Source organism: Lygodium microphyllum, chromosome 20 (genome assembly GCF_053477565.2).
Source record: "Lygodium microphyllum isolate KBCC chromosome 20, Lygodium_microphyllum_v1.1.10, whole genome shotgun sequence".
In the NCBI taxonomy this organism is placed as follows: domain Eukaryota; kingdom Viridiplantae; phylum Streptophyta; class Polypodiopsida; order Schizaeales; family Lygodiaceae; genus Lygodium; species Lygodium microphyllum.
Genome location: NC_141154.1, coordinates 107,550,270 through 107,566,461, shown reverse-complemented (window position 1 = coordinate 107,566,461; position 16,192 = coordinate 107,550,270). Strand labels below are relative to the sequence as shown.

The 16,192-nt window shown below is 43.8% G+C and overlaps 1 protein-coding gene across 2 annotated transcripts in view; it reads right to left on the bottom strand.

Annotated features, from left to right (window-relative positions):
- LOC148019234 (nicotinamide/nicotinic acid mononucleotide adenylyltransferase-like) overlaps nucleotides 1-16,192 on the bottom strand; it is a 134,297-nt gene that overhangs the window by 47,443 nt on the left and 70,662 nt on the right. For both annotated transcript variants that reach the window (XM_087660826.1, XM_087660825.1), the window contains 2 exons: nucleotides 15,976-16,077; nucleotides 15,831-15,882 (listed from right to left, as the gene is read on the bottom strand). In XM_087660826.1, coding sequence (XP_087516952.1) covers nucleotides 15,831-15,882; nucleotides 15,976-16,030 — 107 coding nt within the window. In that variant the 5' untranslated portion in view covers nucleotides 16,031-16,077. The remainder of the gene's footprint in view (nucleotides 1-15,830; nucleotides 15,883-15,975; nucleotides 16,078-16,192) is intronic.

Sequence of the window (16,192 nt, the reverse complement as noted above, 5' to 3'; positions counted from 1 at the left end):
AGTTCTTGGAGAAAGTGGCTGAGGTGGAGCGGGCTGAGGTCCCCGTTGTCCACATGCCCCTTGAGGAGGAGTAACGAGAGCTACAACTCCTGGTCGAGTTTCCTCTCCACTGACATAATCCCATAAATTCTTGGCCACTAATACATTCTTCATCATAAATGACCATAGTGAATAATTGTTTCCGTCCAATCTGTCTTCCTTGGATACATACGTAAATACATCACCTCCCTGATTTGCCATAATGATAAATTTCCAAAGACAAATGAGCAATGTCAAAGCAGTAAGGACTGGAAATCTGCAAATTTCCAGAAATTGCAGCAAGTACACTTCTGCAATTAATGTGCAAGGGCGTACTCTGTCAAAAACTGTCTTTAATGCATGCTTCCCAAGGTGCAAACAGTGCTCAGCAACACTGTAACATCAAAATCCCCAAAATTTTTGCCTCAAATGTGTTTAAAACAGTCTTTCTGTGACTGTAACTGCAGTTCATATGCAACTGTCCTCAAAATACATAAAATCCCCAAAATTTCTGATGAATGTGCCCAGAAATTTGCATCTAATTTGTCCCACACATGTATCCTGTATGTTGTACCTGCTACGTAGGAACCCCCTCTTCCAGAACTTTGTTTTGGAATAAAATGATTTTTAAAAAAATTCTCTAAATTACCTGACGTGGACTGGGCGGATAGTCAGGTCGCTGACAATCAGGGCAGTCGGGCGGGTGCCTGACGTAGACAGGGTGGACACGTAGACAGGGTGGATAGTCAAATCGCAGGCAGACGACGTGGCCCTGCAACATCGAGGATGCGACCAGACAGGTGGCGTTGGCCACAGGCAGGTAGGTGGAGCTGACGAACAGGCCGGTGGAGCTGACGAGCAGGACGGGTGGAGCTGACGAACAGGAGTAGGCAGACGAGCTACAGGTCGAGCCTGACGAGGATGAGGCACTGCTGGGACAGGTGGCGTACGCAGGTACAGATGGTGCCTTCAGCTACTGGCAAGAGCTGCAGAACTGACGGGGGCCGCAGACAGTGGGGGCTACAGTCTGTAGACTGCAGACTACTCTGATACCAAATGTAAGGATGGTGATAGGATCAAAATGCAACTGAGAGTGCAGTAGACAGTGTGAGAGTGAGAGAGACAGAGTGAAGCACGACACCCAATCCAATTGACTGAAAGAGTGTAACATGAAAGTACAAAGTACAACCCTTAAACCTTAGGGTTGTAAGGGGTGTTCACACCCGACACACGGTAAGTGCCCATAAGTGTGTCACATAAGCACATAAGCACATACGAAAATAAGACTATAAGTCTAGGGGAAAAAACCTCTCCTACCGAGAATAAAAAGTGCCCCAATGTTCTATTGATCACCGACACTCCCATATGAGCGTAGGCGTAAGTGAGGCGTGAGTCAAATACCCAACAGGATCTTCACAATCGCCCAGATCACCCGCCCTCCCCCCCCCCCCCCCCCCCCGATTCTCCTTTCTCTGCAGTCTACTTCGTGTGTAGCAGGGCCTCTGTAGGGCCCTTATTCAGAGTCTCCCCAGGTTGCCAGGAGGAGATAGACCACCAGCCGGTGATCTGGAACCCCCAGGTCAAAGATCAGGAGGGGGTACAAATTGGCAAGCACCCCCACATCCAGTGGGCTGGTTGGGAGGCCAGCCCAGCTCATACCATCAGGAAATGGTGGGAGGTGTAAAAGATGGCGGACCAAGAGGTGTTGCAATGGGCATTAGGTTGCCAGAGAAGAGCTGAGTTCAGGAGAAGGGAGATTGACGCTGCGATACCTCAGGAGTGGCTTGACACCCCGATACGAGAGCTAGTAGAGCCTGGTGTGATATGGGCCCCTGAGTTTTCACCAACAAGTATTCCCCTACAGGTGGCAGGCAGAGGGGGCAGCACCCCACATGGGACTTTCTTCACTGTATAGGAGGGGCGTTTTGTTCTTAACAAAGGACAACAGGATGAGGGGATAGTTGTCCTTTTGTGGAGGAGGATTCAAGTGGTTGGCCTTCTAGGGAAGACATGGCGTTTGGACCCTTATCTGTTCTGGGAGGAGTTCCGGGAGTGGCGCCTTTGGATATGGGAGAGCAAGCCACTTGATCAGCTGAAGTGGACCCCTGGAGAGTGGCTATGGCCGACCACTACGATCGCCAAGAAGTCATTGAGGTTCCTGGAGTACATAACCAGGATTGATAGATACGTATTGATATAGGAGGACATGGATTGGGCGCCCTAGCGCAACAAGTACTGAGCGGACCACAACATCACGGATGCTTTTCAACGGATTTTCTAGCGCCGCCTATGGGACAGCTGCAGGCTAAGGAGGGTATCGTATTTCTTATAGCTGTTGGCACATGGAGGCCTCGCGGTGGTGAGCTGGTTAGCCCAGATGCAGAAGGATGGAGATTGTAAACGCTGCCCGCAGCAGTCCTTGGAAAATCCAAAGCACTGCCTTTGGTCATGTGAGGCGGCGTAGCTCGTGTGGCGAGGAGCATGCTACATTCTCCGCCTGGATGTATCTCATGGGGTGCTTTCTACCGGCAGGTAGTCAGTGAGGGCCGTTCCCTTTTATATGAGGCTGGGATCCAAGACACGATCTTCATCATTGAGGCTGGGTCGTGCGTAGTGGTCAGCTTGGAGGTTCTACCCATCCGTCAGATACTGGAGCCCATAGTAGACTGCTCTAAGGTATGGGAGATCGTAGGGAGTCTTATTGGATGGTACATCTGAAAGGTGCGGTGTTAGGATGTTTTCAGCAGGGAGAGACGTTCAGTACAGGTGACTTTGGCAGAGCTCTGGACCTCCATCATCCACTCGCTCCGCGGCCGATGGAACCAAGTGCAAAGCTAGTCTCGAGCTCGTCAAGAGCTCCGTTTTCACTTCATGTGCACTTGGGGTGGCCAGGACCTGTTCTTCAAGATACAGACAGACAGCCCCAGTTGGCAATACACCCCCTCCATGGCTTCTTGCCCCCATCTCCCCTAGACCACCTTAAGAGGCTTCTATACTTGATATATCTGTGACTCGTCATCAGCTCCAGCTAGTCTGTCGAGCATGAGCACTTCTTTATATTCAAGTTTTTTCTGAAGTAATATAATTAGCCACACTTTATTTGCAAAAAAAAAAAGATTCTCAGTGACCAAGGAATCCACTTCTTAAATGAATTCATTGAATACCTATTGTTTACATTCCTCATTCTCATTGCAAGTTTACCTCTTACTATCCGCAAGCGACCAACCAACCATACCTTGCATTTATCCAGTGTGCCATCACTGAGGTACTTGACTTAAAGACTCATTTCACTCCAACACCCTTCTTATGAAGGGTCATGGGGTCATGGTACAAGCTGCTAATGAGTAGTAGACTATAATACCTATTTCATGGATATTAGGTCTATCTTGCATGGCATGGGTCATCGACTTGTAATAAGTATACACAAGCTCTCCTAAGTGTGCTCCATTCTTTCGAGAGTGCTACCCTTCATCTTGTGGCTGCCACTCCTCGGGAAGTCTCTCGCTCCTTGCACCATGGAGTGTATTACATTTCAAACAGGAAGGAGGCTAATACTCACCCTATCACTCTGCCCACTACTCGAATTTTCTCCTCCAAAGACCATGTTTGCTACTAACGACTCATTCAAGATTACTACAGCTGTGTTATCTTCATATTCAATTGTGTGACATCCTCAAGCATCTGAGCTTTGGTGGTGCACTGTTTTGGGATCTATTGGAGGCCATCTGTCAGAGAGCAATGAATACAGAAGCATATGAATGAATTCAAAGAAAATGAACACGAGAAAAGAGGGAGAGAGAAGAGATAGTAGAACACAGGAATTGGCAGTAGATGAATGCTGAAATAAAGGCAGATGTATACACCAACTGTCCAATGTATCTCTGCAAGCCGATCTCTCTCACCACCTAAAAAGACAAGTGAAGAATGACCAGTGCAGGCTGCCTGTAAATAGGCACATAGTTGTCAGGTACGAAAGGTACGGTACGATAAAAGACGGTACTAAATGGTACCTTAAGATTTTATAAGGTACGGTACAATATTAGTACAATTAAAAAATAGCTTGAAAATTTTGGACTAAAGATAATAGAATAGATATTTCAAGTCTAAATAGCAATGCTATTAGAGTATATAAGGTGAGTACTTGAGGGTAACATGCCAAAACCTAATACTGCATGCGCAACATACACTATCGCTACCTACAACTTATAGCTACATAGATGGGAATGGATACATCATACATGCATGATCATACAAATAAGAGAAGTGTGGGCTTGAGAGAGAGAAGGTTGAGAGAAATTGTTTAAATCTCAAATAACCTAATCTCATGGGATAATCATATAAATATAAGGAGCATTTAGCTCGTCCCAAAGTGCAATTCGAATGGAAAAGATGTATACATTAAGTTGGTACCTTATGGTACTAATACGTAAGGTACGGTACCTAAAGTATGGTATAGTATGAAACCTTTCGTGCATGGTGCTAGTGCAACTATGAATAGGCATTAAAAATAACAATGTATTCACCTTCTTTGAGGCGACAGAGTGGGCCTAGTACAGTGGGCAAACACTGGCCGTACTACTCTTGGATTTTGAGAAAGCCTATGACAAGGTGGACTGGGATTTCCTAGAGGGCACCATGGTGAGGTTGGGTTTCACCCAAGCTTGGATTTCCGGGGTCTCCGCACTTTACAGATCGGCCACCAGCAAGGTTCTCATAGGAGGGAGGCGAGGAGAGGAGTCTCGGCTAGAGAGATCGGTCCGACAGGGCTGCCCCCTAGCCCTATACCTGTTTCTTCTCTTTACAGAGGCGATGTCTCACTTCCTCAGGTCACGTGTGAGCGGTTTACATGGCCTCCGACTTCCAGTAAGAGAGGAAACCGAGTTGTTAGACTCAAAGTATGCAGATGATATAGTGCTTTACATAGAGGACGACGAGTTGATGCTTGAAAGAGTAAGGTTGGCTCTTGAGGTGTTCTGTTGTGCAGCGGGAGCGAAAATCAACTCGCGAAAGTTGGTTGGTTTCCTCACAGACCCGGACTCTAGCACGGAGTGGGGCGTCCACCTGGGATTTAGATGGGTGAGCAGAGGACAGACCGTCCGGTACCTAGGGTTCCAGGTGGGACTTGACATCACTCTTGCCTAGCAGTTTCTTTCAGTCCTCGATTCTATTCGGAGGAAGCTGACCAACTGGAGCATGGCTCGCCTCACTAGCTGGCCAAGCCTTGGTAGTTAACCAGGTCCTCCTAGCGACGGCCCGGTACATCGCCTCATGTTGGTGCTTCTCCTCCTCCTGCGTAATGCAACTTTGCCGCCTAGTGCGGAATTTCCTTTGGTCCAGGTCAGACGGCTCCAGGAATTCCAAAGCCAGGGTGGCATGGGCAACCATTATACAACATCGGTCAGAGGGAGGGCTTGGGATCATAGACCCAGAGTATCAGAGTACGGCCCTCCTGGGCAAGCTAGTTGTCCAAGGCCTCACAACGGGAGGGCAGACCTGGAAGGTCCTATTGCAGGAGGGTCGTCAGGACTATAGACCGAGGCTTGGCGGTGAGTGGAGGCCGTCCCTGAGATGGATCTTCACATCAGCCTAGATCACCCCCCCCAGATCATCCTTCCTACGCAGCTTGCTTTGTGTGTGGCAGGGCCTCCGTCAGGCCCTTATCCAAAGTGCCCCCCCCCCAGGCTGCTAGGAGGAGATTGACCGTTAGCCGATGATTTGGAATCCCCACGTCAAGGATCGAGAAGGGGCACAAATTGGCGAGCGCCCCCACATCCAGTGGGCTGGCCTAGCTCGTACCATCAGGACATGGCGAGAGGTGTACAGGATGGCGAACGAGGAGATACTAAAGCAAGCATCAGGCTGCCAGCGAGGAGTGGAGCTGAGGAGAAGGGAGATAGACGCAACGATACCTCAGGAGTGGCTTGCTCCCCCGATTCGAGAGCCGATAGAGCCCAAGGAGGTATGGGCCGCTAGGTTTTCACCAACATGCATCCCCTTACAGGTGGCAGGAAGAGTGGGTGGCGCTCCACCTGGGACCTTTTTCACAGTGCAAGAGGGGGGGCATCTGGCTCTTGATAGAGGGCACCAGGATGAGGGGTTAGCTGCCCTTTCATGGAAGAGGATCCGGGTGGTTGGCCTTCAAGGGAAAACATGGTAGCTGGACCCGTTGCTCTTTTGGCAAGAGCTTAGGGAGTGGCGCCTCTGGATCTGGAAAGGAAGGCCACTTGAGAAGCTGGAGGGGGATCCGGGAGAGTGTCTTTGGCTGGCCATTGCAATCGCCAAGAAGCCATCGAGATTCTTGGAGTACACCGCCAGGATTGGCAAACACGTACTCATGCACGAAAACATGGATTGGGCGCCGTCACATAGCAGGCACTGGGCGGAGCACAATATCACGGAGCCGTTCAGACGAACCTTTTAACGCCGCCTATGGGACAGCTGGAGGCCGAGGAGGGTATCGTATTTTTTATTGTTGGTGGCACATGGAGACTTGGTGATGGGAAGCTGGCTTGCCCAGATATAGGAGGAAGTTTGTAAGTGCTGCACACAGCAGTCGATGGAAACCCCAAAGCACTGCCTTTGGTCTTGTGAGGCGGCACAGCTCGTGTGGAGAGAAGTATGTCACATCTTGCGCCGCATAGAACCCAGGCTTGGATGTATCTCTTGGGGTGCTTTCTGTTGGCAGGCGGTCAGCCAAGGCCGTCACCTTCTGTATGAGGCCACTATGCAGGACACGAATTTCATGATCGAGGCAGGGTCGTGCGCAGTGGTGGGTTTAGAGGCTCTACCCATCCGCCAGGTACTGGAGCCCACAGCAGACCGCTCTGAGATATGGGAAATCATAGGGAGTCTTACTGGTTGGCATATCTGGAAGGCGCAGTGTCGGGTGGCTTTTGGCGGAAAGAGACTTTCAGTACACGCGACCCTAGCGGAGCTCTAGACCTCCATCATCCACCCCCTTCAAGGCCGATGGGATCAGGTGCAGGGCTCGTCGTCAAGAGCTCCGAGGTCATTTCATGCGCACTTGGGGCGGCCAGGACCTATTCTTCGTGATGCAGGCAAGCAGCCCTAGATGGCGATACACTCCCCCTCCATGGGTTCTTGCTTCTATCCCCCCCAGACCGCCTTGAGAGGCTTGTATATATGATGTATCTGTGACTTTCACCAGCTCCAGCTTGGTCTGTTGAGCATTAGCACTTCTTTGTATTCTGGTTTTTTTTGAAGTAATATAATTAGCCACACCTTATTTGCAAAAAAAAAAAAAAGCTTCCCATTACTCGTGCAAGGTCATGAGCAAGAAGATAGCCCTCAATTTAGGATCAAAAGCTGGCAAACCTGCATCCTGTAATTGACTCAAAATACCAATGAAAGCATTCAAATGCTCTAAGGTAGATTTGGACTGCTTCAAGTTGACCAATTTCCGCATAAGATGTACCTGTTTGACAGGAATTGTATTCTCATAAGTAGCCTTCAGTTTCTCCCAAACCACATAGGCAATATGAAGCCCCTTTATATCAACCAAGATATCATATGTGACGGCCATTTTAATGTAAGTAATAGCCTTTTTATTCATTTTAGCCCGCTTATGTTCTTCTAAAGCATCATCACAATCCTTTAGAAAGAGTATATCCTGCATACGATCTTTACAAAGATCAAAACCATTTCCATCAAATTTACGAATCCCAAAGAGATTCTTTGTGTCAGATGTAGATGCACCGCCAGCCATCTTCAACAACACACAACTGCAATACATGGCAAAATGCTTTCAGCCAATAGCAAGATTTCTGAATTGTAACAGCAAGTACACACTCTTGTACTTCCAAGGTGTCCAAGAAGCAGATGTTTAGCTGCAAATTTCAGTCTCAGGTACTGATTACAGCATATGCACGAATCAAATCTGATACATTTGCATTAAGGATAACTCCCATTTCAGTAATACATCACCAAAACTCCCAAATGCAATGATCCAAATGCAGTATTTACCACTGTTTCACTGCATAATGAGTATTCAGCAATACATGTACCAAGAGAAGCTGCCCTTTTTCAACATTTGAAGCATCCAAAACTCTAAAGACTCCCACTCAGCAGTGAATCTGCTGCAAATTTCACTGTCCAATCTCAAAACGACTCAAAAATACATCATCAATGTGAAAAGCCCCAAAATTTCTGCAGTGAATCTGCTCCAATTGCATAAATACATCTTCTAGAGCATCAACTACGGGCTAATGTTGCAGAAATTTCAGGGGTCCAAGACTGCACAATTTCCGAGAAATTGGCTCAACCAAGCAAAAAATTCACTTGCATTTGAGAATCCCCAAAATTTTCTGAGGCCTGTGCAATCAATGTCTGCATTCTATGTTTCAAAAGTCATTGAAATATGTGTCTAACAACAAATCTGGGAAAAGCCCCAAATTTTGAGAAATAGATTTGCACAGATTTGTAGTATGTGCTTGTGTGTGAACACTCGATAGAGAAGGGAAAATAATATGAAGAGAAAATAAGGAAAATGGGCCATTCATGCTGTAAGCCGTCACACACGCAGATTCGTCCGCCTACTACGCCGTGAGCTCATTGCCAGTCCGTCAGTTACACTTGCACCCGACTTGTTGTCAGTTACACTTGCACCCGACCAGTCGCCTAGCCCATTACGCCTGCGCCATTTGACTATTGACGCTTGTTACTTGCTCCCTTACTTCTCAACGGCTGGACAAACTGTTACACCTATTGATCCCAATGGTGATGACGCCTGTTATGTCTGCACCGTCAGCAGTGGCTTCCGGTCACGATTGCTTGCTTGCGTGAGCAGTTGGCTCTAATATCAGTTTGTAGAGTCGAAGCAGAAGCAGATAGAGAAAGAGAGCTGAGAGCAGGCACATTAATCAAGGAGTTCAATGACACAGAGCTAAACAGTGTTTGACAGTGATAGAGTGAGAGTGAGTTGTTGGATAGGTGTGTACTAGTGTGGTATACACAAAGAATAAAAGAATGTATTTATATTTAGGATATGGTACACTTGCACCCGTTAGGGTAGGTTCACATGTGTGAAGTAATATATACACGAGAGAACGCGTAAAGGGCCGTTACACCAAACACTTTCAATGGCCTCAATAATAAGCAGCCTTGGATATCATTTATCACTTCTGTATATGTATAGAAGTTGTTTCCAAAAGTGGTGAACAAATCTAAGCATTTTACTCAAGTCCACGATGAGGATATGGCACATCCTTCTCAAGAAGTCGTGGTACAAGACATGCTAGTAATAGCCAGCAAAACAGGTTAAATCAGCAGTTTGGAAAAATGCAAGTTTCAAGAGGCCATGCAAACTTGAGGCAAGGGAAACTCTAGAGGAAGAGATGGATGGCAAGATAGAAGTTCCAACATTTTGGTATTTTTGATCATTATTGTGGCAAAACAGATCATATTGCACCCGTGTTATGCTAAGAATGATGATATCCGTAGTGGTAAATTGCAACAAGAAAACTATGCATTGTTTTCATGACTCAATGAAGACAGAAATAAGCGTCTATTTGTTATGCAGCTTATCATAAATGTTGTTATAGGAAAGGGGACACATGACGTTATGTGATATGTTAATTTAGATGCATCTAATCATATGATCAACCATGCTAAATGATTTGAACAAATGCACATTTGACAATATCCTAGTTATGTGTAGATAGGTGATGATTCATGCCATCCAATTTCACACATTGTAAAAGTTGCCTTGTTCTTGCATGATGCTTGAGAGACAAAGAGTCTGTCAAATTTATAACATGTGCTATCTATCACAAAGTATTTAGTGTCTATTGGTCAAATGGTAGAGTAAGGGTTGCAAGTTCAATTTAATGCAAAAGGTTGCTTTGTGATGATTTTAATGATAAGTGCAGATTGGTCGCAAAAGAAAGCAGAGTTGGTTACATGCTCACTTTAGATACTGAAATTCTTGCTGTGAATGCTGCTATATATACGTAAGATAAAGGAGTGGTTGCAAACATTCAAATATGACACAAATATATTGGACATGAAAATGTGCAAAAGGTTGAAATTAATGCAATCCAAAGGGTTGGTTACAAGGTTGCTTGCTTTTAAAGTTGCAGAATTTCATAAAGTGTATGAAGCATGTCAATTTGGTAAGCAAGCAAGGCAACCTTTTTCACAAGATAGAGATGTGAGCAAAAATATACTTAATGCTGAGGATACAGATACTTAGGGGCCTACACAAAACATATCTCTTAGTGAAAGCAAATATTTTGTCACATTTATTAATGATTGTTCAAGAAAGCTGTGGGTATGTTTTAAGAAAGAAAAGAGTGATGTACTTGAGCACTTCAAAACTTTCAAGGTTACTGTTAAACAAAAACAAGCTTAAAAGCTAAGTACTTGAGGTTAGATGGAGAAGGAGAATATCTCTCGGATGAGTTCAGTGACTTCTTGAGGTCTCATAGGATAAAGAGACAATTTACTTACAGGTATACCCCACAGCAAAATGGATTTGCAAAAAGAAAAAATAGGCATGTTGCAAAAGTTGCACGAGCATTGATGGCTGAAAAAAAAAAGCCAAAATATTTTTGGTTTGAAGTTGCTCATACTACTGCCTATATTATAAATATAACTCCCATAGCTACAATTCATGGAATGACCCTCAAAGAATGCTTTATAATCAGGAAGCTTGATGTATCACACTTCAAAGTGTTTGGTTGTATTGCATATGTTCATATGCAAGACAAGTTGTAAAAGAAGCTTAATCCAAAGGTTGAAAAACGTATTTTTCTTGGATATTCTTTAAAGAGCAAAAAGAGTATCGTTATTATAACCCTATCACAGGTGAGTTCAGAATGAGCAAGAATTTTATTTTTTATAAGATGAGCAATTGGTATGCATCTACTAGTGATACATTGGATGATGATCATGATAATCATGATAGTTATGTGCAAAAAGAAAAGCAATAATAATAGTCTTAGTGGACAAAAAACATCATCAGTACTACATCTACAGTTAGCCCTTGGTCTAGGAGACAGAGGAGCAGCCCCACATCTTCAGATGCATCTACAAGTGTTACAGGGTTGAAAACAGGCCACCTAGGGCTAGATAGTAATGGGCTGCACTCAATGATGGTTGGACAATAAATGGTAGATAGCTAATGCCTGAAATCTGCACAATAGAGTGAGAAACATGCACCAAAGAATGAGGATGAATAGTGGGCAGCCTGTCAATTTATAGATGTTAAAGGATGCCCCAAAAAATCACGGTTTTGGGGGACCACTGAAACTCTCTAGACCACGTACCGAATTTGTGTTTTTCATTAACTAAGCGTGTTTTAGGATTATTTGCAAAAAATTATCAACTGTAAAGCGTATTTTAGCTCAACACCCCCTCTCAAGCCTAAAACTGAGCCTAAAAGGAAAGGCATGTAATGTTTATCCCAAGGGGTGCCATTCCAAAGCAGCCAAGGCATCAGACAAAGGGTGCACATCGGCTGCCCAATGGCCTACCAAGACTATAGAGGCGATGGTTATCTTATTAAGAGAGTCCAAGTAGTCACTCTAGAGAGGACAGGGGATCGGTCAAAGGATACTCGTCGACTACCCAATGGCCTACCAAGCCCTGCAAAGGCAGATGGAATCACATTGGGCTCTTTTTTTTCTTGGTTTTTTTTTTTTGTGGAAAGTGAATTTTATGACCGGCGGCTGATTAAGTAGCAATGAGCCAAAAGACGAAAGTAGGGATGGCACATCCAACACATCACAAAACACTACAAGCTTACCTATCCACTCAAGGATTGCCATGACAATTGTGGTATAATCCGTCCATCGAAACACCTTAGGATCTGTTCAATGGTGCTTTGCACAATGGGATGCATAGTATGCTACATACTGAAGAATGCTCATGCAACAAGTGCCACTTGGACAATTTCTCTCATGGGAAAATTGTTCACTTGTCCAAGCGTCCAAGTACAAAGATGATAGAAGATACAATAGGGGGGAAGGCCAATATCAAAGACAAGTGCTGAAACCTGTAGAATATCAAGAAAAGTAGGGACCCCCTCTCAACCTAGATGTCGATGCCAAAAAAGAAAGAGGAGTTTGAGGATGTCGGTCTTCGTGTGGTGCTGAGGACCATCTGGATGAAGATGATGAATCATCCCTGCTGGAAAAGCAAGGCTAGAACACACCGACATGATAGCATCAGGAAAGATGCTACATGATCCACCTATGGGAGGGGAAGCTTCCATGCTAGTAGAAAAGCAAAACTCCAAGTAGATGAAACCTTGAAAGCAACAGCGTTCATCTCCTCTCTCCAGCTCAAGAACTAGTGTAAGCCTGTATATTAGCCCTACACTAAAATACAAAATCCTGCAAAACCTGCAAAACAGATTGAAACCTGCAAACACAAAGGTGAGTAGTGAGATGCTTCAGAAAAAACAAAACTGAAAATAAAGGAAAGCAAAGCGTAGTGCAATGCAATGAGTATGTAAGTACTAAGTATGCAACGGAAGTCTAAAAAGGAAAAGGCTAAGTGTAGAAATTTGGGGATTTGTCATCCATTTCCTCAAGCTCATCATCGAACCGAAGAAGCCACGCAATAGCATCAATAAAATTTGGGACTTTTCATCGAATTGGCCAAATTTTGAACAAATTCCATCGAAAATTTTAGGGCCTTTCAAAATATCAGCATTCTTCATCGACCTTAAGGCTCAATTCATCAAGGGGCCTAACATTCAGCTACATCTAGTAAAATTTCACACAAAATTCTTCAATTTTTTATAAATTTTGAGGCTTTCACCATCCAAGCTCATTTTTTCCAAATTTCTTTAGAAAATTTGGTGCTTTTTTGAAGTTCATCAAATATCATCAAAATTGGGACTCAATTCAGCTTAAGGAGTGGTAGTGGACAACAACTAGGTAATAACAATATTCAACTTCTTTAATTTCTCTTCAATTTTTGAGTAAATTTTGGGGTTTTTGCACAATTTCCCTTCTCTGGCACAACAACTGCCCCTTCTGACATTGTCTTCATGTTTCTTCATCATTGGGTCGCCAAATTTTAGGGCTTTTGCTTCAAATCATCTTCTTTGGCTGCTGCACATTAAAGACATTCTTTACGAGAGCGATCATGCCTATATCCATCAAGATTGAATACAAATTTTCTTATTCTAGTGCATTTATTGGGCAAATCTACTCAAATTTTGCTGCTGTCCATATTATCAGAGCATCTCAGCCACTAATTTCTGATTTCAGCATATTGCTGATTGCTGCCTTAGCCAGGTGATATTTTTAAAATTATCATTTTCAGCATATTTTTCTCTCTTCTCAACAGGAAAACAACAAGAGAAAATTTTATTCTTCAACTTCATTGAGGCAGCGAGCATCTCTTTTATCGGTAGTTTATTATTATTCAAGCATCTATTTTCTCTCTCTTCACTTGGAAAATTTATGTTATTGGTGATTTCCACTAATGGCCAGCAAAAATAATCATTTATTGGGTATGCTTGGGGCCGATGACAAGCTTCACGACACCAATTACCCAATATGGGCTTACATGATGTGACATGTCCTTGTTGCCAAGAATTTATGGAATATTGTGAATGGCATTGAGCAAAGGCCGGCCTCTCCAACACCAAGGTCCGGCACCAACTCCCGCCTCTACATCACAAGGTCGCTCTCATGATATTAAATCATCTTCCTCTTCTACAACGCCTCCTACTCAAGACTAAATTCGATGGGATGGCTGTGATGCCCAAGCCCATGCCTTAATCACTTTATCTGTGAAAAGAGATATCATTCCAAAAATCCAATCATGCAAGACACACAAGGATGCATGGAATAAGCTTGTAACGTTATATCAAGTGCACAATGAAGTGCACATTGCTTACCTACGTAAGCAACTAGAAGAGGTTCGCATGATGAAAGGAGGTAATATGGATGCCTATCTCACCTGCATCAAAGATCTTATTGAACGATTATCAAATATTGATGAAGAAGTCCTAAATAATCTGCTTGTTTCCATCACTCTTAATAATCTACTAGAGTCTTATCAAGGTTTTGCTATCACTTTGCGGTTGATCTATGGGAAACCAAGTTAACTACAATTTCAACCAACTTGTGTGTCTTTTGTTGGGGGAAGAACAAAGCCGTCTCAACCGCAATGCTACCATGGCAACCAAACAAGCCTTTTCTACCCACCATTGTAGAAAAGGTCAAAATCGAGTGAAGCACAAGCATGCTGGTAAAAAACCAACAAATACCCCTGCTAATCATTCATCTTCTTCATCAAATTATTCCTCCAAGACACGATTCCGTGCTGGTCCATTCTTTTTCCATCCCTCCAAAAGTACATCCAACAAACCAAAGAGGTGCAATTATTGTCAAAAGACGGGCACCAAATCACTGAATGTCGTCACAGGCATTGCATCAGAGAAGAAAAAGGAGTCTCGTCTCATTGCCACCAATGAGATCGCCAACCTTGCCAAGCACAAGGAATATACTTTCTTCATTGAATGTCAGTATAACCATTCTTTGGGGGTGGGTGTTGGGTGTGTGCACAAAAACTCAGGAGTCATCAATCTCTCATCCACAAGCCAACACCTCTGTCATGTCGTCTAGCACCTATACAAGGACTTGTTTTACCTTGCAACCAATGGAAAAATGTAGGGCTAACTAACACGTTGAGTATGTGTAAATACACCAAGCTACACATCATTGATGTCCCTAACCTATACGATCCAAATGGTTGGCTGACTACAAAATTCAACTTGACACCTAATAGAATCCTGAATTGGCATCTTGCAAAGTGACTTCCAAACTTAAAACCTTTGTGAAGGATGGTGGTATAAAGCAAAATGATAGGAGTTGTGGTGAAGATCCAACACTAGAACAATCTCCCGTCTCCTCACCAAGGTCTCCAAAACCCATCACAACCCACCCTTGAGAGCCCTTTTGAAGACATAGCTCCCATGGGGATGCAACACACTTGAGATAGTAGCTATGTCTTCAAAAGGGCTTTCAAGGGTGAGCTTGACAAGTTGCAAGGGATCTATGACTCAACTCACTAAACTACACAACCCAAATGATTGGTTGTCTATCAATCTCCTCCTAAACATGCTTGTGCAGTCCTACACTAGCACCCTATGGGATAGACTCCAAACTCCCAAAACGCTATGAAGGAAGCTAGTATGAGGCAAAGTGATAGGAGTTGTAGTGAAGATTGATGTTGGGAACGTCTCTAGCCCAATCAAGGCACTGAGGCACAAGCAAGGGTTTAGAATCCACACTAACACTCCAACAAGCCCATTGGAGAGGAAGCCCTTGTTTGGGTCTTTTTTTAAGGTCCTTGTTTTTGGGAGGAGGGCTGGCAGCATCAAATAGAAATGGGCAGACAGTATGAACACCCAACAATAACTTTTTGAGTCTTGCATCCTTGCCTAAACAAGAGCTAAATGAATTGACCAAGATTTGTACTCGATTAATGGCTAGCTTTTGTAGCTTAAAAAAGAGGAAAAGCAGCAACACAAGAGGTTGCTTTGTTATAAGATTTTTCAACTAGCTCAGCTGAAAGAATTTTGTTGATCATCAGCCACATTGGGTAGCTTAATACTTATTTGCATGTAAAAGCTTCATGCCTCACCAGAACCTCAAGTACGTTCATCATTTGTGATCATTTTAGCATACAATGTGATATAACATTGATAGTGTTTTTTTCTTTAAAATCGAATTTACATAACAAGTTATTAAGGCTTTTGAATGGATGTCCATGCATCTTTGAAAGTGCAATCATCTTTGAAAAAGTGTTAACCTTTTTGTAAGCACACTTACTCTGGCATGGTCAACAGTTGGAGCTTGTCACTAGGCAATGGGATATGCATGCCTATCAGACACACACAACACCAATTAGAAGTTGATTCTTTTGGAAACAATGAGATGATTATAGTACAATCAAAATCAATCCAAATTGCAAAACCTGCATCTCTTAATCCATCAGTGTCAACAGACTCTTTTCCATCCTCTCCTGCCATCTTTCAATGTTACTCTGGTCGATATTAGCAGTAAACAATTGCAACACCTAGCACTCAAAAAAAGAAAAAGAGTTCACCAATCATAGACCTGAAGCATATAAAATGGCATTAAAACAGTGAGCAACCGATTGCAGCAATGCACAATCGGATGTTGCAATATAC